This window comes from Chiloscyllium punctatum, chromosome 4, assembly GCF_047496795.1.
Source record: "Chiloscyllium punctatum isolate Juve2018m chromosome 4, sChiPun1.3, whole genome shotgun sequence".
NCBI lineage: Eukaryota > Metazoa > Chordata > Chondrichthyes > Orectolobiformes > Hemiscylliidae > Chiloscyllium > Chiloscyllium punctatum.
Window position 1 is genome coordinate 57,579,349 of NC_092742.1, and position 17,306 is coordinate 57,596,654.

General features: G+C 39.1%; 1 protein-coding gene across 1 annotated transcript in view; it reads left to right on the forward strand.

Annotated features, from left to right (window-relative positions):
- Positions 1 to 17,306, forward strand: part of LOC140476356 (mitochondrial import receptor subunit TOM20 homolog) — a 17,625-nt gene continuing 319 nt past the window's right edge. Inside the window, exons 1-4 of the mRNA XM_072568830.1 lie at positions 1 to 176; positions 4,616 to 4,665; positions 12,831 to 12,912; positions 15,606 to 15,748. Of these exons, the coding sequence (XP_072424931.1) occupies positions 50 to 176; positions 4,616 to 4,665; positions 12,831 to 12,912; positions 15,606 to 15,748 (402 nt within the window). The 5' untranslated portion in view covers positions 1 to 49. The remainder of the gene's footprint in view (positions 177 to 4,615; positions 4,666 to 12,830; positions 12,913 to 15,605; positions 15,749 to 17,306) is intronic.

Genomic DNA, 17,306 nt, shown 5'->3' on the forward strand with positions numbered 1-17,306 from the left:
GGTTGTCTGACGGGCTGGCGCCTGGAGCTGGAACTGGCAGCGGTTGGGAATGCTGCTGGTCGGTAAGACAGGGGCCATCGTGGCCGGGGTCTTTGGAGCAGCCTTCATCGGTTATTGTATATATTTTGACAGGAAAAGAAGAAGCGCCCCAGATTTCCGAGCAAAGTTGCGCGAAAGTAAGTGTTGCTCTCGGGCCTCGCTCACCGTCTCCCAGTTACCAGCGACAGGCACATGCAGGTGTTCGTGTCCTGTTAACCAACACTCAACCCCATTGCAATTAGGATGGAGCCTGCTGAGACATGCTCAATTACAGGAGTAAATGTAATTTATTTAGCATGAGAGACACCCCTCGTGGGCCCCGGCATCGTTCCCTCAAAGTTGATTTTCCAGCATCGATGATCTTGCTAAATTACAGGAGGGTGCAGCTTCTTTAAAGAGCCGTGGGTCAGAACTGGAATAAAAGCATCTTCATTGCAGCACAATCTGCCTTATAACGTGAGTTTCGGCTGGTTTTAAAACTGTTTTGTCTAAATATTTATTCTTGGGGCTACCCTGATTTGCTGAGTGTTTCCAGCGTTTATTTCAGGTTTGCAGTAGTTCGTTTAAACATTGGTTGAGAATACAATTACTCTGGTGGTGGAGTGTGTTATCACGAAGGTAACAACTTACTGAACGCAGTCTGCTCACAGACTGGATAAAATACCACGGACGTTTGTGGTTGTTATCGTTTTATCGAATTTGGTTGAGTTAGAGTTAACCCACAGCCCGTGTCCATTTGAAACAAAACTTTGGCCATAACTCAGTCCTTGTCATGTTGGTGTCCCTCGCAAAAGATTGTGTGATTTCATGCCACACTGGACAAATCCTAATTAAATATAGATTTTGGGTACCAAGAAGGGCTGACATTGTGCAGGATTTGACTTTATAATGAGTTGTGTGAAAGTACATTTTCCATAAATAAAAATAACGTCTCGTTTCCAGTCTCAGCTGCTTTTTAAGTCCCCCACTCATCCCCTTTAGCCAGTGCAGTTTGGTGTTCCATAGTTGAGAATATCAGATAAAATCGTAAAAGTCTTACTCCTAAAAATTTTGCTCATCACTTTAGGTTGTTTTATTATGTACTTGAAGAGTAACTTATGAACTTGTCAACTTCTGTTTTCCTCCTGTCTTTTCTTGTTACTATTTTTCTTTTTTCTGTCTGCTCAAGAATGGAAGTCGTGAATGTGTAACAGTGACAGTGCACAATAACCTATAGCGTAATTGTGTTCTGTCATTATTGAATTTAACAAGAAACAAGACAATAGTTAGAATTTAGATAGTGTTTTTATTAACTTTTATTGGGCAGTAGAATTCAATTTAAAAACTGAGGTTTACATCAGAGCGCCTTGGAACACTTCAACCCCAGGGCATCAATGTGGACTTCATGAGTTTCCTCATTTCCTCTTCCCCAGTTCCAACCATCCAGCTCAGCACTGTCCTCATGACCTGTCGTACCTGCCAATGTCCCCTTCCCACCTATCATCTCCTCTCTGACCTCTCACCTCCATCCCCATTCACCTGTTGTACTCCTTGCTACCCCCCCCCCCAATTTATCTCTCCTGGTTCCTGCCTCTATTCCTGATGAAGGGCTTTTGCCCGTAACATTGATTTTCCTGCTCCTCGGATGCTGCCTGACCTGCTGTGCTTTTCCAGCACTACTCTGATCTAAACTCTGGTTTCCAGCATCTGTCGTCCTCAATTTTGCCTAGTTCAGTTTAACAATCGATAGTATAACCTGTAAATTGACATTGATAATGCTTTTTACTATCTCTAAAGTAAAACCGCTAAGTATTTTGGCAGTACTGAAGTTTCATGATTGCAATAAATATTTTCTTGTAACATGTTATTTTGGATTATTTTATTGATATTGGAGAGACATTAAAATAAACTTAATTAGATTTTACTCGAAGAATTTGTATGAATTTAATCTCAACTTGGGATCTCTTAATGGGAAAAAATAGTGTTATCTCTGCTTTATAAACGTTTCACTGTTAGATATACATCTTGACAGTTTTAATTTGAAGTATTTTGTATACGCATGAGTTCCATGCAAATAATTATTTTCAAGTCATGGTTATCAGTAAACTTTTAAAATATAAATTAGGTGCAAAATCAATAGTAAAAACAAGTTGATAATTATAAATTCCAGATCAACAAAGACTAAAATACTGAAGTTGGACCTTGGTTTGTTTGATTTTCCCTACAGGGCCTATTTTCCATTTAATATTTTGCTCAGCTAGAAATTGAATGCTTGTCAAATATAATAAAGCAAACACTTTTTCAACTGTGATTATAATGTGAAATGAAACTTTACGGTCTTTTATGTGCATCAAAATAAATTTTATTTACAGGCATACTGTGTATTATTTAAACATTAGTTTCATAATGAAACATTCTGTTTTTAGCTGACCACATAGTAACATTTTAACGATTATGAGAACAAAATGTTTGGATGGTTTGAATTCCTGCAGGAGTCAAAAAGCAACCAGGTTCCTTTACCCATAACAGGGAAAGATCTAGATGAGAAAGATCTTCCTTTTATAGATATGAATAATTGAATATTTCCTTATTGGCTCTACTGCAATTATTCCTTGACGAGATTTTTGAAATTAAATTTGTAAAGCAAGGTCACAAGGTTATTTTTGTATTTTATGAGGAAAGGGCAAGTTCATTTGCTTCCTGTTCTTTATGCACATAAAATTAGTGATGCTGTAATGGCAAGTATAACTGCATTTGTATTCACACACAGGCTCATGCACTTCACTGGTTGAACCAGCATTTATTACCCAAACCCATTTGCCCTTGAGAATGTGGTGGTGAGCTGCTGTTCATTTCATGTTGCTGCACCCAAAATGCTTTTAGGGAGGGTGTTCAGGATTTAAACCCAGCAACATTGAAGGAACTGTGATATATTTCCAAATCTGTGTAACGAGTGACTTGGAAGGCAGGTTGCAAGTGGTGAAATTCCCATGTATTTAATGCCCTTGCTCTTTTAGAGGTAGCATTTGTGGTTGCTGATTAGGGAGCTTTAGTGAATTTCTGCAGTGCATCTTTTCTATAGTACACACGGCTCCTACTGAACTCAGCTGTCGTGAATGCTTCTGGATATGGTGCCACCTTAACAGACTGCTTTGTTCTGGATGACATCAAGCTGCTTTTGTTGTTGGTGCTGCACCATCCAACCAAAAAGTGGTGAATCTTTCATCACACTCCTGACTTGTGCCTTGTATACAGTGGACAGGTTTTGGGGAGTCTGGAGGTGAGTTAGCCACTGCAAGATTCTAATCCTCTGACTGGTCCTTCTACTCAGTGCTTATACGACTCGTTCAGTTCAGTTTCTGGTCAAGGGTAACTACCAGGATATTGATAGTGATGCCATTCATTAAGTGTCAAGATGCAATGGTTATTGGAGATGGTCATTAGCCAGTTCTTGTGTGGCACAAGTATTACTTGCCACTTGTTGGCCCAGGTTTTGATCTTGTCCAGGTCTTGATGCATTTGAACATGGAGTGCTTCAGATTCTGAGGAGTTGTGAATGGTCCTGTACATTGTGCAGTCATCTGCGAACATCCTCACGTCTGACCTTGATAAGCAGCTGAAAATGATTGAGGCCAGATAAAGAAACTTGAGCAGAAATATCCTGGAGCTGAAGTGACTGAGCCCCCAACTATCTTAGTTTATGCAAGGTGTGACACTAACCAGGAGAGAGTTTTGCTCCTGATTCCTGTTTATTCTGGTTTTCCGACAACTTCTTTTTAGGATGCCCAGTCAAATAAGCCTTGATTTCAAGGACAGTCACCTCATCCGCAGAATTCAGCTCTTTGGTCCATGTTTGTATCAAAGTTGTTAAGAAGTCAGAAGCAGAGTGGCCCTGGAGGCACACAAATTGAATGTCACTGAGCAGGTTATTGCTAAGCTAGTGCTGTTTGACAGCACTTTAAATGATACCTTCCATCACTTTACTGATTCAAGAGTAGACTAATGGTAATTGACTGGGTTGAATTTGTCCTGCTTTTTGTGCACAGGGCATAACTGAGGAGATTTCTACATTGTTGGCGAGATGCCAGTGTTGTAGGTATACTGAACTGCTTGGTCGGGATGCAGCAAGTTCTGAAGTGCACGTTTTAAGTATAATTGTTGGAATGTTGTCAGAATCCATAGCATTTTTCAATATGCACTGCTTCTGACTATTTCTTGATATCACATGAAGTGAATCAAATTGGCATCTGTGATGCTGCAGACCTCTTGAAGAGGTTAAGATGGGTCATCCATTGTTACTACTGGCTGATGATTGGTGTCAAAATATCAGTCTTATTTGTCTTGAACTGACGTGATGGTTCCCCTCTTCTTGAGGATAGGGTTAATTTTGGAGCCTCAATTATTAACTGATGTAAAATGATAACAGTTAATTTAAAATTCTGGTGAATGAATCTTAATCTTAATGTTCCTTGCTTTTCAGTGACTTAATAAGAAAGTGCCTTTGATGTCATTGTAACTGTGTGTTCTGCTTCAATTCAGAAATTGAATTTTATACATCCATGATTTTAAATGAGTATATTTATTCTTAAAATTGTAGGAAGAAGAAAACAGAAGAAACAGGATAAAGAAAATGATTCTATTGGGAAGGTAAGATTTACTGTGCATGTTAATGTTCTGTATTATACTGTGTAATGTTTTGTAAACTGTGGGGGAAGCATTTATTTGGACCAGGAATGTTTCCATGTTCAATCCAAACTCACCTAAAGCTGTAGGAACATGCTGATACTAATATCAGTGTTTTGTGTTTAAAAAGTGGGTAAGGGCAGATGGAAGGAAAATCGATCATTGTTCTCGTTTCACGCTGTATCCACTGATTCTGCTGTAAAGAATGCCTCCTGATGCACCTTCATTTATGAAGAATGACCAGGAATAAATCTAACAGACCATTCGGGAATTATGGGAAGAAAATTAGTTGAAGAAAGAAATTTTGTTGACACATGTTGTGACAGCAGTTGCCAAGGCAAACAATAGACAATAGGTGCAGGAGTAGGCCATTCTGCCCTTCGAGCCTGCACCACCATTCAATATGATCATGGCTGATCATCCTTAATCAGTATCCTGTTCCTGCCTTATCTCCATAACCCTTGATTCCATAGTCCTTGAGAGATCTATCCAACTCTTTCTTAAATGAATCCAGAGACTGGGCCTCCACTGCCCTCTGGGGCAGAGCATTCCATGCAGCCACCACTCTCTGGGTGAAGAAGTTTCTCCTCATCTCTGTCCTAAATGGTGTACCCCGTATTTTTAAGCTGTGTCCTCTGGTTCGGCACTCACCCATCAGCGGAAACATTTTCCTGCCTCCAGAGTGTCCATTCCTTTAATAATCTTATATGTCTCAATCAGATCCCCCCTCAGTCTTTTAAACTCAAGGGTATACAAGCCCAGTCGCTTCAGTCTTTCAGTGTAAAGGTAGTCCTGCCATTCCAGGAATTGACCTTGTGAACCTACGCTGCACTCCCTCAATAGCCAGAATGTCTTTCATCAAATTTGGAGACCAGAACTACACACAGTACTCCAGGTGTGGTCTCACCAGGGCCCCGTACAGCTGCAGAAGAATCTCTTTGCTTCTATACTCAATCCCTCTTGTTATGAAGGCCAGCATGCTATTAGCCTTCTTCACTACCTGCTCTACCTGCATGCTTACCTTCATTGATTGGTGTACAAGAACACGCAGATCTCTCTGTAATGCCCCTTCACCTAAATTGATTCCATTTAGGTAGTAATCTGCCTTTCTGTTCTTGCCACCAAAGTGGATAACCATACATTTATCCACATTAAACTGCATCTGCCATGCATCTGACCATTCAACTAACTTGTCCAGGTCACCCTGTAATCTCCTAACATCCTCATCACATTTCACCCTGCCACCCAGCTTTGTATCATCAGCAAATTTGCTAATGTTATTACTAATACCATCTTCTATATCATTAACATATATTGTAAAAAGCTGTGGTCCCAGTACTGATCCCTGCGGTACCCCACTGGTCACTGCTTGCCATTCCGAAATGGAGCCGTTTATCAGTACTCTTTGTTTCCTATCAGCCAACCAACTTTCTGTCCAAGTTAGTACTTTGTCCCCAATACTATGCGCCCTAATTTTGCTCACTAACCTCCTATGTGGGACTTTCTGAAAAGCTTTCTGAAAGTCCAGGTACGCTACAACTACTGGATCACCCTCGTCCATCTTCAGAGTTACATCCTCAAAAAATTCCAGAAGATTAGTCAAGCATGATTTCCCCTTCATAAATCCATGCCGACTCTGACCTATCCTGTTACTACTGTCCAGATGTGTCCTAATTTCATCCTTTATAATAGACTCCAGCATCTTTCCCACCACTGAGGTCAGACTAACTGGTCTATAATTTCCTGCTTTTTCTCTCCCACCTTTCTTAAAAAATGGTACAACATTAGCCACCCTCCAATCCGCAGGAACTGATCCCGAATCTATCGAACTCTGGAAAATAATCACCAACGCATCCATGATTTCTCGAGCCATCTCCTTCAGTACCCTGGGATGTAGACCGTCAGGCCCTGGGGATTTATCAACCTTCAGACCTAACAGTCTCTCCAACACCAATTCCTGGCAAATATAAATTCCCTTAAGTTCAGGTCCTTCAGCCACTGTTACCTCAGGGAGATTGCTTGTATCTTCCCCAGTGAACACAGATCTGAAGTACTAATTCAATTCTTCTGTCATTTCTTTGTTCCCTGTAATATATTCCCCTGTTTCTGTCTTCGAGAGCCCAATTTTAGTCTTAACCATTTTTTTGCCTTTCACATACCTAAAAAAACTTTTACTATCCTCCTTTATATTATTGGCCAGTTTACCTTCGTACCTCATTTTTTCTCTGCGTATTTCCTTCTTAGTAATCCTCTGTTGTTCTTTAAAAGCTTCCCAGTCTTCCGTTTTCCCACTTATCTTTGCTATGTTATACTTTTTCTCTTTTAACTTTATATGTTTCTTAACTTCCCTCGTCAGCCACGGCCACCCGTGCCTCCTCCTAGGATCTTTCTTCTTTTTGGAATGAAGTGATCCTGCATCTTCTGCGTTATACACAGAAATATCTGCCATTGTTCCTCCACTGTCATCTCTGCTAAGGTAATGCACCACTGAACTTTGGCCAGCTCCTCCCTCATAGCTCCATAGTTCTCTTTATTCAACAGAAATATTGTCACTTCCGATTGTACCCTCTCCCTCTCAAATTGCAGATTGAAGCTTATTGTATTGTGTTGGAGTGCACACATCCTAGGAGTAATACTTTCCAAAATCTATTAGTAATCCACAGAATTATCAATCAATTTTAATGCCATATCCACTTAATAAAAAGAGGAAATTTGGTACTAGATCTTAGTTTTATGTGTTATGAATGTCAGGTGGACCTCAATCTGCCTTGACTGAAAGTAAAGAAAAAGGTGAAATTTGTTCAAGTTTTCATAATGTTTGTCCTGACTAAAATTAGCAATAATTTTGTGTTCAGATCTTAACTACTTTGATTATTTTGAAGCCAAAGGTTAACAAATTTCTGTTTCTGTCGTGAATAAGATCATTGCCAAAGTTCGAGAGAACAGTTCTCAGTTGTGGTGCTAAATGACAGATTGCTGAGATGTACTAACTATTTTTCATTCTTTCTCTTTGTTTATATTAAAATATAGGAGGCATAATTAAATTCCATGAACTTATTCCTTGGTGAACATAAACAACGTATGCGATTATTTTGCATAAAATTAATGCAGCAGTTTTAACATGTACATGGCTTTGCTTTAGATGGGACTAGATGCTGAATTTGTGAATGATTTGGTCAGTGCTTGCCATTGACTTTGAGGAAGGCTGGCCAGAGAAAAGTAGTGGTCTCTGGGTTTGGTGTTCCATTCTCTTGACAGCAGTTTAAATCTAGCACCAAGCCCATGACATATGGAGCAATGATACCAGCAAGCAGATAAGGAGCCAGTCACATTGAAGCATTCACACTGAGTAAGCCAGAACATAAAAATAAATAAAATTTAAACTACGCATTTCAATTTTTGCATACCAAAATAAATGAATAACCTTAGTTCAAACGAGGAACTAAAATAAGAGCAAATTTTTGAAAAAGAAGAAAAAAAAATTGATCTGATTCATCATTAGGGAGAAATTTGATATTGCACAAATACGAAATTAGATTTTCAGGGGCATTCATGAATGTTTAGCAGTAATCATGAATTTAGTACACTGTTAAAATGTCAATTACATCTCATTCAACAACTGTAATATTCTCAAGGACTTTTTACAGCAAGACTCAGCATAATGATGGAACTTCTTGTAAATTTATTTGATTTCTGTGATATGTTGTGGGGGTACAATTCCTCAACAGTCTATCGTCTAGAAATGTATAGAATCACTGACAGAAACTTGAGTTCAGCATTATTCTGTGCATTTAAGGACTCCCAAGTTTTGTCATCAGTTTCAAGGGAGTAATGGTAAACACTAACCAGGATTCTGCTGTGATAATGGCTGAATTTGTTTTTAATGTTCTCATTTCTAACATTGTCAGCAGAAAAAAAAGAGTTCATAAGATTAATAAAGCGTTTTGTCATAGCGTAAGACTTTAAAGGAGGTTCTGGTGACTGTGTTGAGACAAGATCCATGTGACTGTAGCTAAAAACAGAAGACATTGGTATAATTCTCAAGCATTGCAGGGCACTAAATACTGGGTATTCTAAACTACTTTGAGTCATTCATTTCTAAACCAGAAATGAAAGAGGCATTGGTAATATTCTGGAAAATTAACTGGGACAAAAAACGGATACGAGAGGAGGAGAACAATTTTGAAACTGTGACAACAAAATTATTGGATTCAGTGTTAGAATCGAGAAAGATAATAAATATTAAACATGAAGTGTGCACTGGAAAAGCTAAAATTTAACCCGTTATGAAGAAAGTTGATCCAAACGTATTGAGTTTAAAAAAAAACAAAGATAATGGCTTCATTTTTCAAGATGGAAATGATTTCAGTCTGTCTATCAAACAGGCAGTCAACAGGGTGAGGAGGGATAATGCACTATGGTTGCCGTCAGGGAAGACATTCATTCCTTTGCCCAGAGTTCTTCTGGGGATGTGAAAAGGGCGTGTGATGAAATGGAAAGATTTGAATAGGAAATTTGGGAGATGTGGGTGGAGGTCACAGATGTCAGGACACTTCAGGATCTTTTGAAAGGGTATTTGAGAAGTTAGAGATGATGGACAGGCTAAGCTGAATTGCTTTTAAGGAGCAGGAAGATAATAGTTTTATAGACAAGCTCAAAGATTCTTGAGAAAACCATGATCAGGTCAATCTGTACAGAACCAGAAAAAGAGTTGAGGCAGGGATTGGATGATGTGGTTCACAGAGTAGTTGGGCTTGGACAGTGTGAAAAGGATGGAAATGGTTGGATCCTGAGGGACAAATGTATGGAGATTGGGAGACAAGGTAGAGGTAAAGAAATGTACACAACAAGGTGGCACGTCCATCGTGGAGCTTTTTATAATGATGTATTTTAAAATTTTTTTCATTGGATGTGGGCATGACCAGCAAGGCCAGTATTTATTGCTCATCCAGAGAGCAGTTATGAGTTAATCACATTACTGTGGATCAGGAGTCACAGGTAGGATAGACCAGTTAAGGGTGACAGATTTCCTACCCTCAGGGATATTGGGGAACCAGATGGGTTCTACAATGTCCATCAATGTTTACATGGTTGTCATTAGGCCATCTTTTTACACCAGAATTTTACTGAATTCAAATTTTAGTATCTGTCATGGTAGGATTCCAATCATGTAGAATATTAACCTGGAATTCTGGATTATGAGACCAGTGACCGTTTCACTAAATTACAGTTTCTCCTGAAGTAGACCAGAATAATAACAGCCTGCAGTCATAAAATATTCACTTAGCAACAGTCATTATAATAGAAAAACAATTACTTTCATGATCAAAAATAGTTTTGCTCTCAAAGCATGCTAGATAGTGTGAGATGTATTTTATGGTGGATTCATTAGTTTGTTGAACATACACAAAAAGAGAGAAGACCTTAAGTTGTATGTATATTACATTGTGTCATGTAAACACAACATAACATCATAACCCCAGTTGAATCTCACAAGCTTATTTCTTTTCCAAAAATCAATCTCACACATCCTTCTCTACCATATTCCTCTATCCTTTACTCTTTAAGTGCATCGCATTTTTCTTGATCGAAATTGTCTGTTTGCTTCAGAGAACTTCTGTGTAACTGTCTTTACAGTTGTATTTGCCGTTCAATGAAAATGCTACATCAGTCTTCTTCCTGGCTTCCTAATTTTTTAAACTTTTACCTCATTGTCTGATGAGGTTCTTAAAATTTGATTTTAATGATTTTTTGAAAACATTTGATGGGTTAGAGAAAAACAAGTATATACTTACATTTACATGGTGACTTACCATGTTCTCAGAATGTTCCATAAAGCTCTTCACAGGCAATATATAGTTCCTGTTGCTTTGCAGTGAACTTGATAGCCAAAGCATGCAGGCATACAAGGTCCTGCATATAACAAATTAATAAATATCAACCAAACTGTTCTCGATGGTGTCACCAGAAGTGGCAATGTAAGTCAATATGCTGTTTGAGTCGTGAAGTTGAACTTTTATCTGAGCAGGGAGATAGTTTAATACTGACAGTACTGCATTCTGATAATTAGATTAGATTAGATTAGATTAGATTAGATTACTTACAGTGTGGAAACAGGCCCTTCGGCCCAACAAGTCCACACCGCCCCGCCGAAGCGTAACCCACCCATACCCCTACATCTACATCTACATCTACCCCTTACCTAACACTACGGGCAATTTAGCATGGCCAATTCACCTTGCCTGCATATCTTTGGAGTGTGGGAGGAAACCGGAGCACCCGGAGGAAACCCACGCAGACACGGGGAGAACGTGCAAACTCCACACAGTCAGTCGCCTGAGGCGGGAATTGAACCCGGATCTCTGGCGCTGTGAGGCAGCAGTGCTAACCACTGTGTAACATTTAGAGTCATAGAGCTATGCAGCATGGCAAAGGAGCCTTTGGTCTAACTTGTGTATGCCGACCAGATATCCTAAATAAATTTAGTCCCATTTTCCAGCATTTGGCCTGTATCTCTCTAAACCCTTCTTATTCATATACCCATCCAGAGGCCGTTTAAATGTTGTAATTGTGCCAGCCTCCTCCACTTCCTCTGGCAGCTCATTCCATATATGCACCACCCTCTGTGTGAAAACATTACCTCTTAGATCTCTTTCAAATCTTGCCCCTCTCAGCTTAAACCTATGCCTAGATTAGAGTGGTGCTGGAAAAGCACAGCAGGTCAGGCTTTTGCCCAAAACGTCAATTTTCCTGCTCCTCGGATACTGCCTGACCTGTGCTTTTCTGGTACCACTCTAATCTAGACTCTGGTTTCCAGCATCTGCAGTCCTTGTTTTTACCTAGTTGATTTAAACTTATGCCCTCTAGTTTTGGTCTCTGACCCCAAGGAAAAGAACCTTGTCTATTTACCCTATCCATATGCTAATGATATTGTAAACGCCTATAAGGTCACCCATCAGCCTTTGATGCTCAAGGGAAAATAGCCCCAGCCTATTTAGCATCTCCCTATAGCTCAAACCCTTCAATCCCGGCAACATTTTCGTAAGTCTTGTCTGAATCCTTTCAAGTTTCACAGCATCCTTCATTTACCAGGGAGACTAGAACTGCAGACAGTATTCCAACAGTGGTCTAAACCAATGTCCTGTACTGCTGCAACATGCCCTCCCAGCTCATGTACTCGATACACTGACCAATGAAGGTAACTGTATCAAATGCCGCCTTCACTATCTACCTGTGAATCCACTTTCATGGAATTATGAGCCAGCACTCCAAGGTCTCTTTGTTCAACGATATTCCCCAGGACCTTACCATTAAGTGTATAAGTCCTGCCCTGATTTGCCTTACCAAAACGCAGCACCTCACATTTAACTAAATTAAACTACATTTATCACTCCGCGGCCCATTGGCCCACCTGATCAAGATCCTGTTGAAGTCTGAGGTAACCTTGTGGTCCACTACACCTTCAATTTTGCTGTCATCTGCAAACTTACTAGTTATATTTCCTATGTTCACATCTAAATCATTTATATAAATGACGAAAAGCAGTGGACCCAGCACCAATCCTTGTGGCATACCACTGGTCACAGGCCTCTAGTCTGAAAAGCAACCCTCCATCTCCATCCTCTGTCTGCTATTTTTGAGCCAGTTCTGTATCCAAATGGTGCGTTCTCCCTGTAATCCATGTGATCTAAATTTGCTGACCAGTCTAGCATGAGGAACCTTGTCGAACGCCTTACTGAAGTCCATGTAGATCGTCCACCGCACTGCCCTCATCAATGCTCCTCATTAATTCTTCAGAAACTCAGTCATGTTCTGAGACATGATTTCCCATGCACAAAGGCATGTTGATTATCCCTCATCAGTCCTTGCCTTCTAAATACAGAAACATTTCTCTAGTGTCAGCTGTTGATGTTCAATCAGCAATAGGAATTAGCAAATTGGCACAGCAACACAGTGACATGAAGATAATGGATTCATTGCAGGGTCAAGCTATTCAAGACAAATTGGTCCCAGATTATCATGTTTACATTTATGATTGGAGTAAGTTACAAATTTATATAGCTATTATCTCCATTTTGATTTCAAGTAAATGCTGGAATTGATGTGTTTCTTTTTGACTTTAAATTCAGTTACCTGATCTGAAAGATGTTGAAGCTGTACAAAAGTTTTTTCTCGAAGAGGTCCAGTTGGGAGAAGAATTGCTGGCAAGAGGTAAATCTTGAATGTTACTGCTTATTATATATATTTCTTCAAGACCAGACCAGATTTTGTAACCAAAGTTGTATAATAAGGTCCCAGAAAGCTTTAAATTAATTGGTGGGGTGGGATCCCGGCAGGGGGGGAGTTTGGGAGAGAGGAAATGAGAGCTTACTGAGCAAGAGATATGGCGGTATTATTGGGCAGTTATTTAGAGTGGGACTGGAAGTGATTGTGTATATGGGAGTGCAATTGTGGGTCTACACAGAGCACATGCGCTGGAGCGGTTGAAGAAGGTAACTTATGGATGGGCAATAAACACTGGTCAGCCAATGGTGCTGACACCCATGAGAGAATCAAAAGTCCCCAGGAAAAAAAAAAGCAAGATATAGTGTCAAAAGAGGAAAAATGGTAAAAAGGCAAAATTAATGACTCTTTATTTGAATGTGCCTACTATCTTGTACAATATAAATATTTTAACAGCACAAGTACAGGTTAACTGGTATGATCTTGTAGTCACTACGAAGACATGGTTACAAGGAGATCAATGCTGGAAATTTAAATATTTATGGGTACGTGATTTTTTAAAGGATAGACAAGAAGCAAAAAGTGAAACAAACATACAGTGCTGGAGAAACTCAGCAGGTCTGTCAGCGTCTTGTAGAGAGAAAACCAGTTGATATTTCATGTCCGTTATGCCTCCTCTTCAGAACTATCTTCACAGATGTTACCAGTCATGCTGAGTTTCTCAAACATTCTGCGGTTTTTTCATATTTTCAGCATCCACAGTGTTTTGTTTTTATAGTAAGGAAAGTGTCATGGGTAGCGTTATTGATATAGAATAAGTATGATAGAAAAAAAAATAAATGAAACAAAGAACTGTGGATGCTGGAAATCAGAAATGGAAAAAGATGTGGGGAAAGCTCAGCTGGTCTGGCAGCATTTCTGGTGAGTTAACATTTCAGGTCCAGTGACCCATCAGAATTCTCAATGAACAGGTTAAGTGCGGGTAAAAGGCCAGAGAGAGTGATCCAGGAGGCAGGAGATTGTTGGAAGTGGGTGAAGGGGTCTGAAGGACAGAAAGAGGATTCTTACCCAAAGAAATAGGCGTGAAGGCGATGGAAACAGAGTTCAACATTATGTTGTACCCGAAATTCGTTGAGGTGGAGTGCAGAAGGATAAAATTTCTGACCCAGCAGTGAAGGAACAGCAACATAATTAGAAATCAGAATGGTGTATGGCTTGTAGGGAAACTTTCAGGTGGTTGTGTTCCCAAGCCTTTGTGATATTTGAGAAGATTTGTAGCTCAGGTTGAGGTTCACTTGTAAGTTTGCTCGCTGAGCTGGAGGTTCTTGAACCTCTGCAGTGTTCCATCGCTGATACACAGTGACAGCAGTGTGTACTGTCTACAGAATGGAATACAGCAATTTGTTCTGACTCCTTATATAGCACTTTCAAAATCTGCAACCTTTACCACCTAGTATGACAAAGCAGCAGATCAGGTTGTAAGTTTGCTTGCTGGGCTGGAAGGTTTGTTTTCAGATGTTTCGTTACCATGCTCGGTAACATCAGTGAGCCTCCAGGGAAGCGCTGGTGTTCTGTCCAGCTTTCTATTTGTGTCTTGGTCTGTAAAGGTGTGTGTTATCATTTCTGGTTCTTTTTCTCATAGGTTGGTAAAAGTGGTCCAAATCGATGTTTATTGATGGAGTTCTGGTTTGAATGCCAGGCCTGAAGGAATTTCTGTGCGTGTCTTGGTTTAGCCTGCCCCCTTGATGAATGTGTTGTCCCAGTCAAAGTGGTGTCCTTCTTTATCTATATGTAAGGATAATGGTGAGAATGGGTCATGTCTTTCGGTGGTTAGTTGGTGTGTACCTTAGTGACTAGTTTTCTGCCTGTCGAAAAGGTATTGGCTGTTAGGTCTTTTACTAACCTGTACTTCGATGCTATCAATGTTTGTAATTTCGACTTAAACTAAATCTGTTGCAAATGGAAAACTTGAGGCTTGCTGTGGAAATCCACTGTCTGGTTTGTTGAACTATGTAGACAGAGAACAAGATTTCATCACTTTTTTTTGGTGTATGTATTGAATTAAAAGCCAGGAGCTGCAAGCTCTTGCTCCTGCAATCCTTACTGGAACTGTTGATTTGCATCAGGCAAGATCTGAATCAGCAATGAAGGTTTGTGTGGTTCAATACTAACCAAACTAGAGTTGACGTACAAACATGGAATGTGAGTTTTTAGAGAATGCAAGTAAGTGTCTTCAGGATCAGAATGATTGAAAGATGGGGAAAAAGTAATTATTATGTGCTAACTCAGTGAATGAACAAAATATGTCCTCAACTGAAATATTTTATTAACATGAATTCTCTGCATATGAGTGGTACCTGAGAGGATGCATTTATTGCTCATTTCTAGTTGCCCTATGATGGTGATGTTTGAGCCTTCCTGAAACATCTTTCCTGCTAGTGGTAATTTTTATTCTTTTCCATTTTGGAAGAAATTAATAAGTAGATGTGGGGACTTCACTCATGTATAGGCCAGGGAGTGGTGCCAAATAATAAACTGGTTGAAATCCAGCTTTTTTCAAGCTTCTTTTTCTGGACCCAGCCCATAAAGTACCTGAATTATTAATTTTAATTTACTGAAGTGATTGTCGAACTCTCAACCTGTTAGCAATCTATAACTTCAACACTACTCTTGATTTTCAGGTGACTATGAGAAAGGAGTTGATCATTTAAGTAATGCTGTTTCGGTCTGTGGTCAGCCACAACAGCTATTACAAGTTCTTCAGCAGACGCTACCACACCCAGTGTTTCAAATGCTCATCCAAAGATTACCTGCTGTAAGACAGGTATGCAAATATTCATTTTTGTATGCATTTCAAACTATTCACTCTTTTGATTCAATATGTTGCACATATAGTCAGCTGAAAATAAAGAAAATGTTCTGTTTATAGAAACTATAGTGTCCTAAGGTAGATGACCTACAGATTAGCTAAGAATCTCCAAAAATGGATTTGTTTTTGTATTTCAAATCCCATCAACTTTAAATTGGTCACCAAGGAATACTAAAAAGCTAGGACTTAAGACAGATTTTTAGCATATTGGGAATGGGCAAGAAAGTGGGATTGAAACCCTAGATGTGCCATGATAGCATTAAATGTTGGAGCAGGCTTGTTTTGACTGTATGTAGTCTACTCCATCAATCATGTGTTTCCAAGACCTGTTTTGCCTAGATAACAGTAAGAAAATTGAACTCAAATGTTTGCCCAATATACAGTCTGGGGCTATAATGCAAACTGCTAAGGTGTCATATCTAACCTGCCAATGGGCCTCCAAATAAACAAAGAAGAGATTGTGCAAAGTACAAATGAGGGAGGGCACACACCGGAAGGGATGAGGGAAGGGCAACCTTATGCAGTAGAAAGAGAAACAGAGATAGTGAGCACATGATGAAGACAGGGCCCGAGATGATGGATGTGATGGAAGGAGGGACAGTGATGGAGAGCACAAAAGGCCTGAGAAAATTTTTTTATCTATCCACCTATGTATCTTGGTTTAATAATTCTATCTAGGCTAATTTACATGAAGACTTTGACACCAAGAAAAAAAAATCTAAATTGGCTTCAGTTTGCAAAGTTTTCCGTTCAGTAGTTATTTGGAATTACATTGATTCCCATATTAGCTTTTTGGGAAATTGAGGGACAAACAATCAATTTAAATCATAAGCAAAACTCTGAATCCATGTGATTAGAAAGCTTGCTTATACTATTTGAGGATATGCAAGGACATGTCTTTATTCCTTTGGAAACTTCTTTTTGCAATACCTAAGGATTGTACCAAATCTATTTAAAATATTACTCATGAGTTACAATAGAATAAGAGTTAGTCCGTCTTAACTGGTGTTACAGTCAGTGTTCTTTTTAAAAAGGAACTCTTAAGACAAAGGCAACCTGAATTCCAATGGAAAATAATTCACAAACATGAACAATCATGCCTAATATTTTGCCAAATTTTCCATTTTAGGTAATATATTGAAAACTCTATTAGCTTATTACGAGCTCAATTACAAATAAAACTATTTAAGATTTCTCTGCACCTGTTTGCTTTAGTGTGTACAAGGGCAACCTTGATTCATAGAATACCTATGAAACAAGCTTACCGTTGTACACACTAAAGCAAATAGACACAGAATCTTAAACAGTTTTATTAGTAATTAGGTTTTTAATAATATCATCAAGTTTTCAATTTATTTACTAAAATGGAAAATTTGGCAAAATGTTTGGCAAGTTTGAAGTGAATTTTCTTATTGTTGTCCTGTTGTGAAAGGATTATATTTGGAAACAAATGTATGCGAAAACAAACAACTTAATTTTTCAAACATGTAACAGGAAAGCTTAAACATTTTAT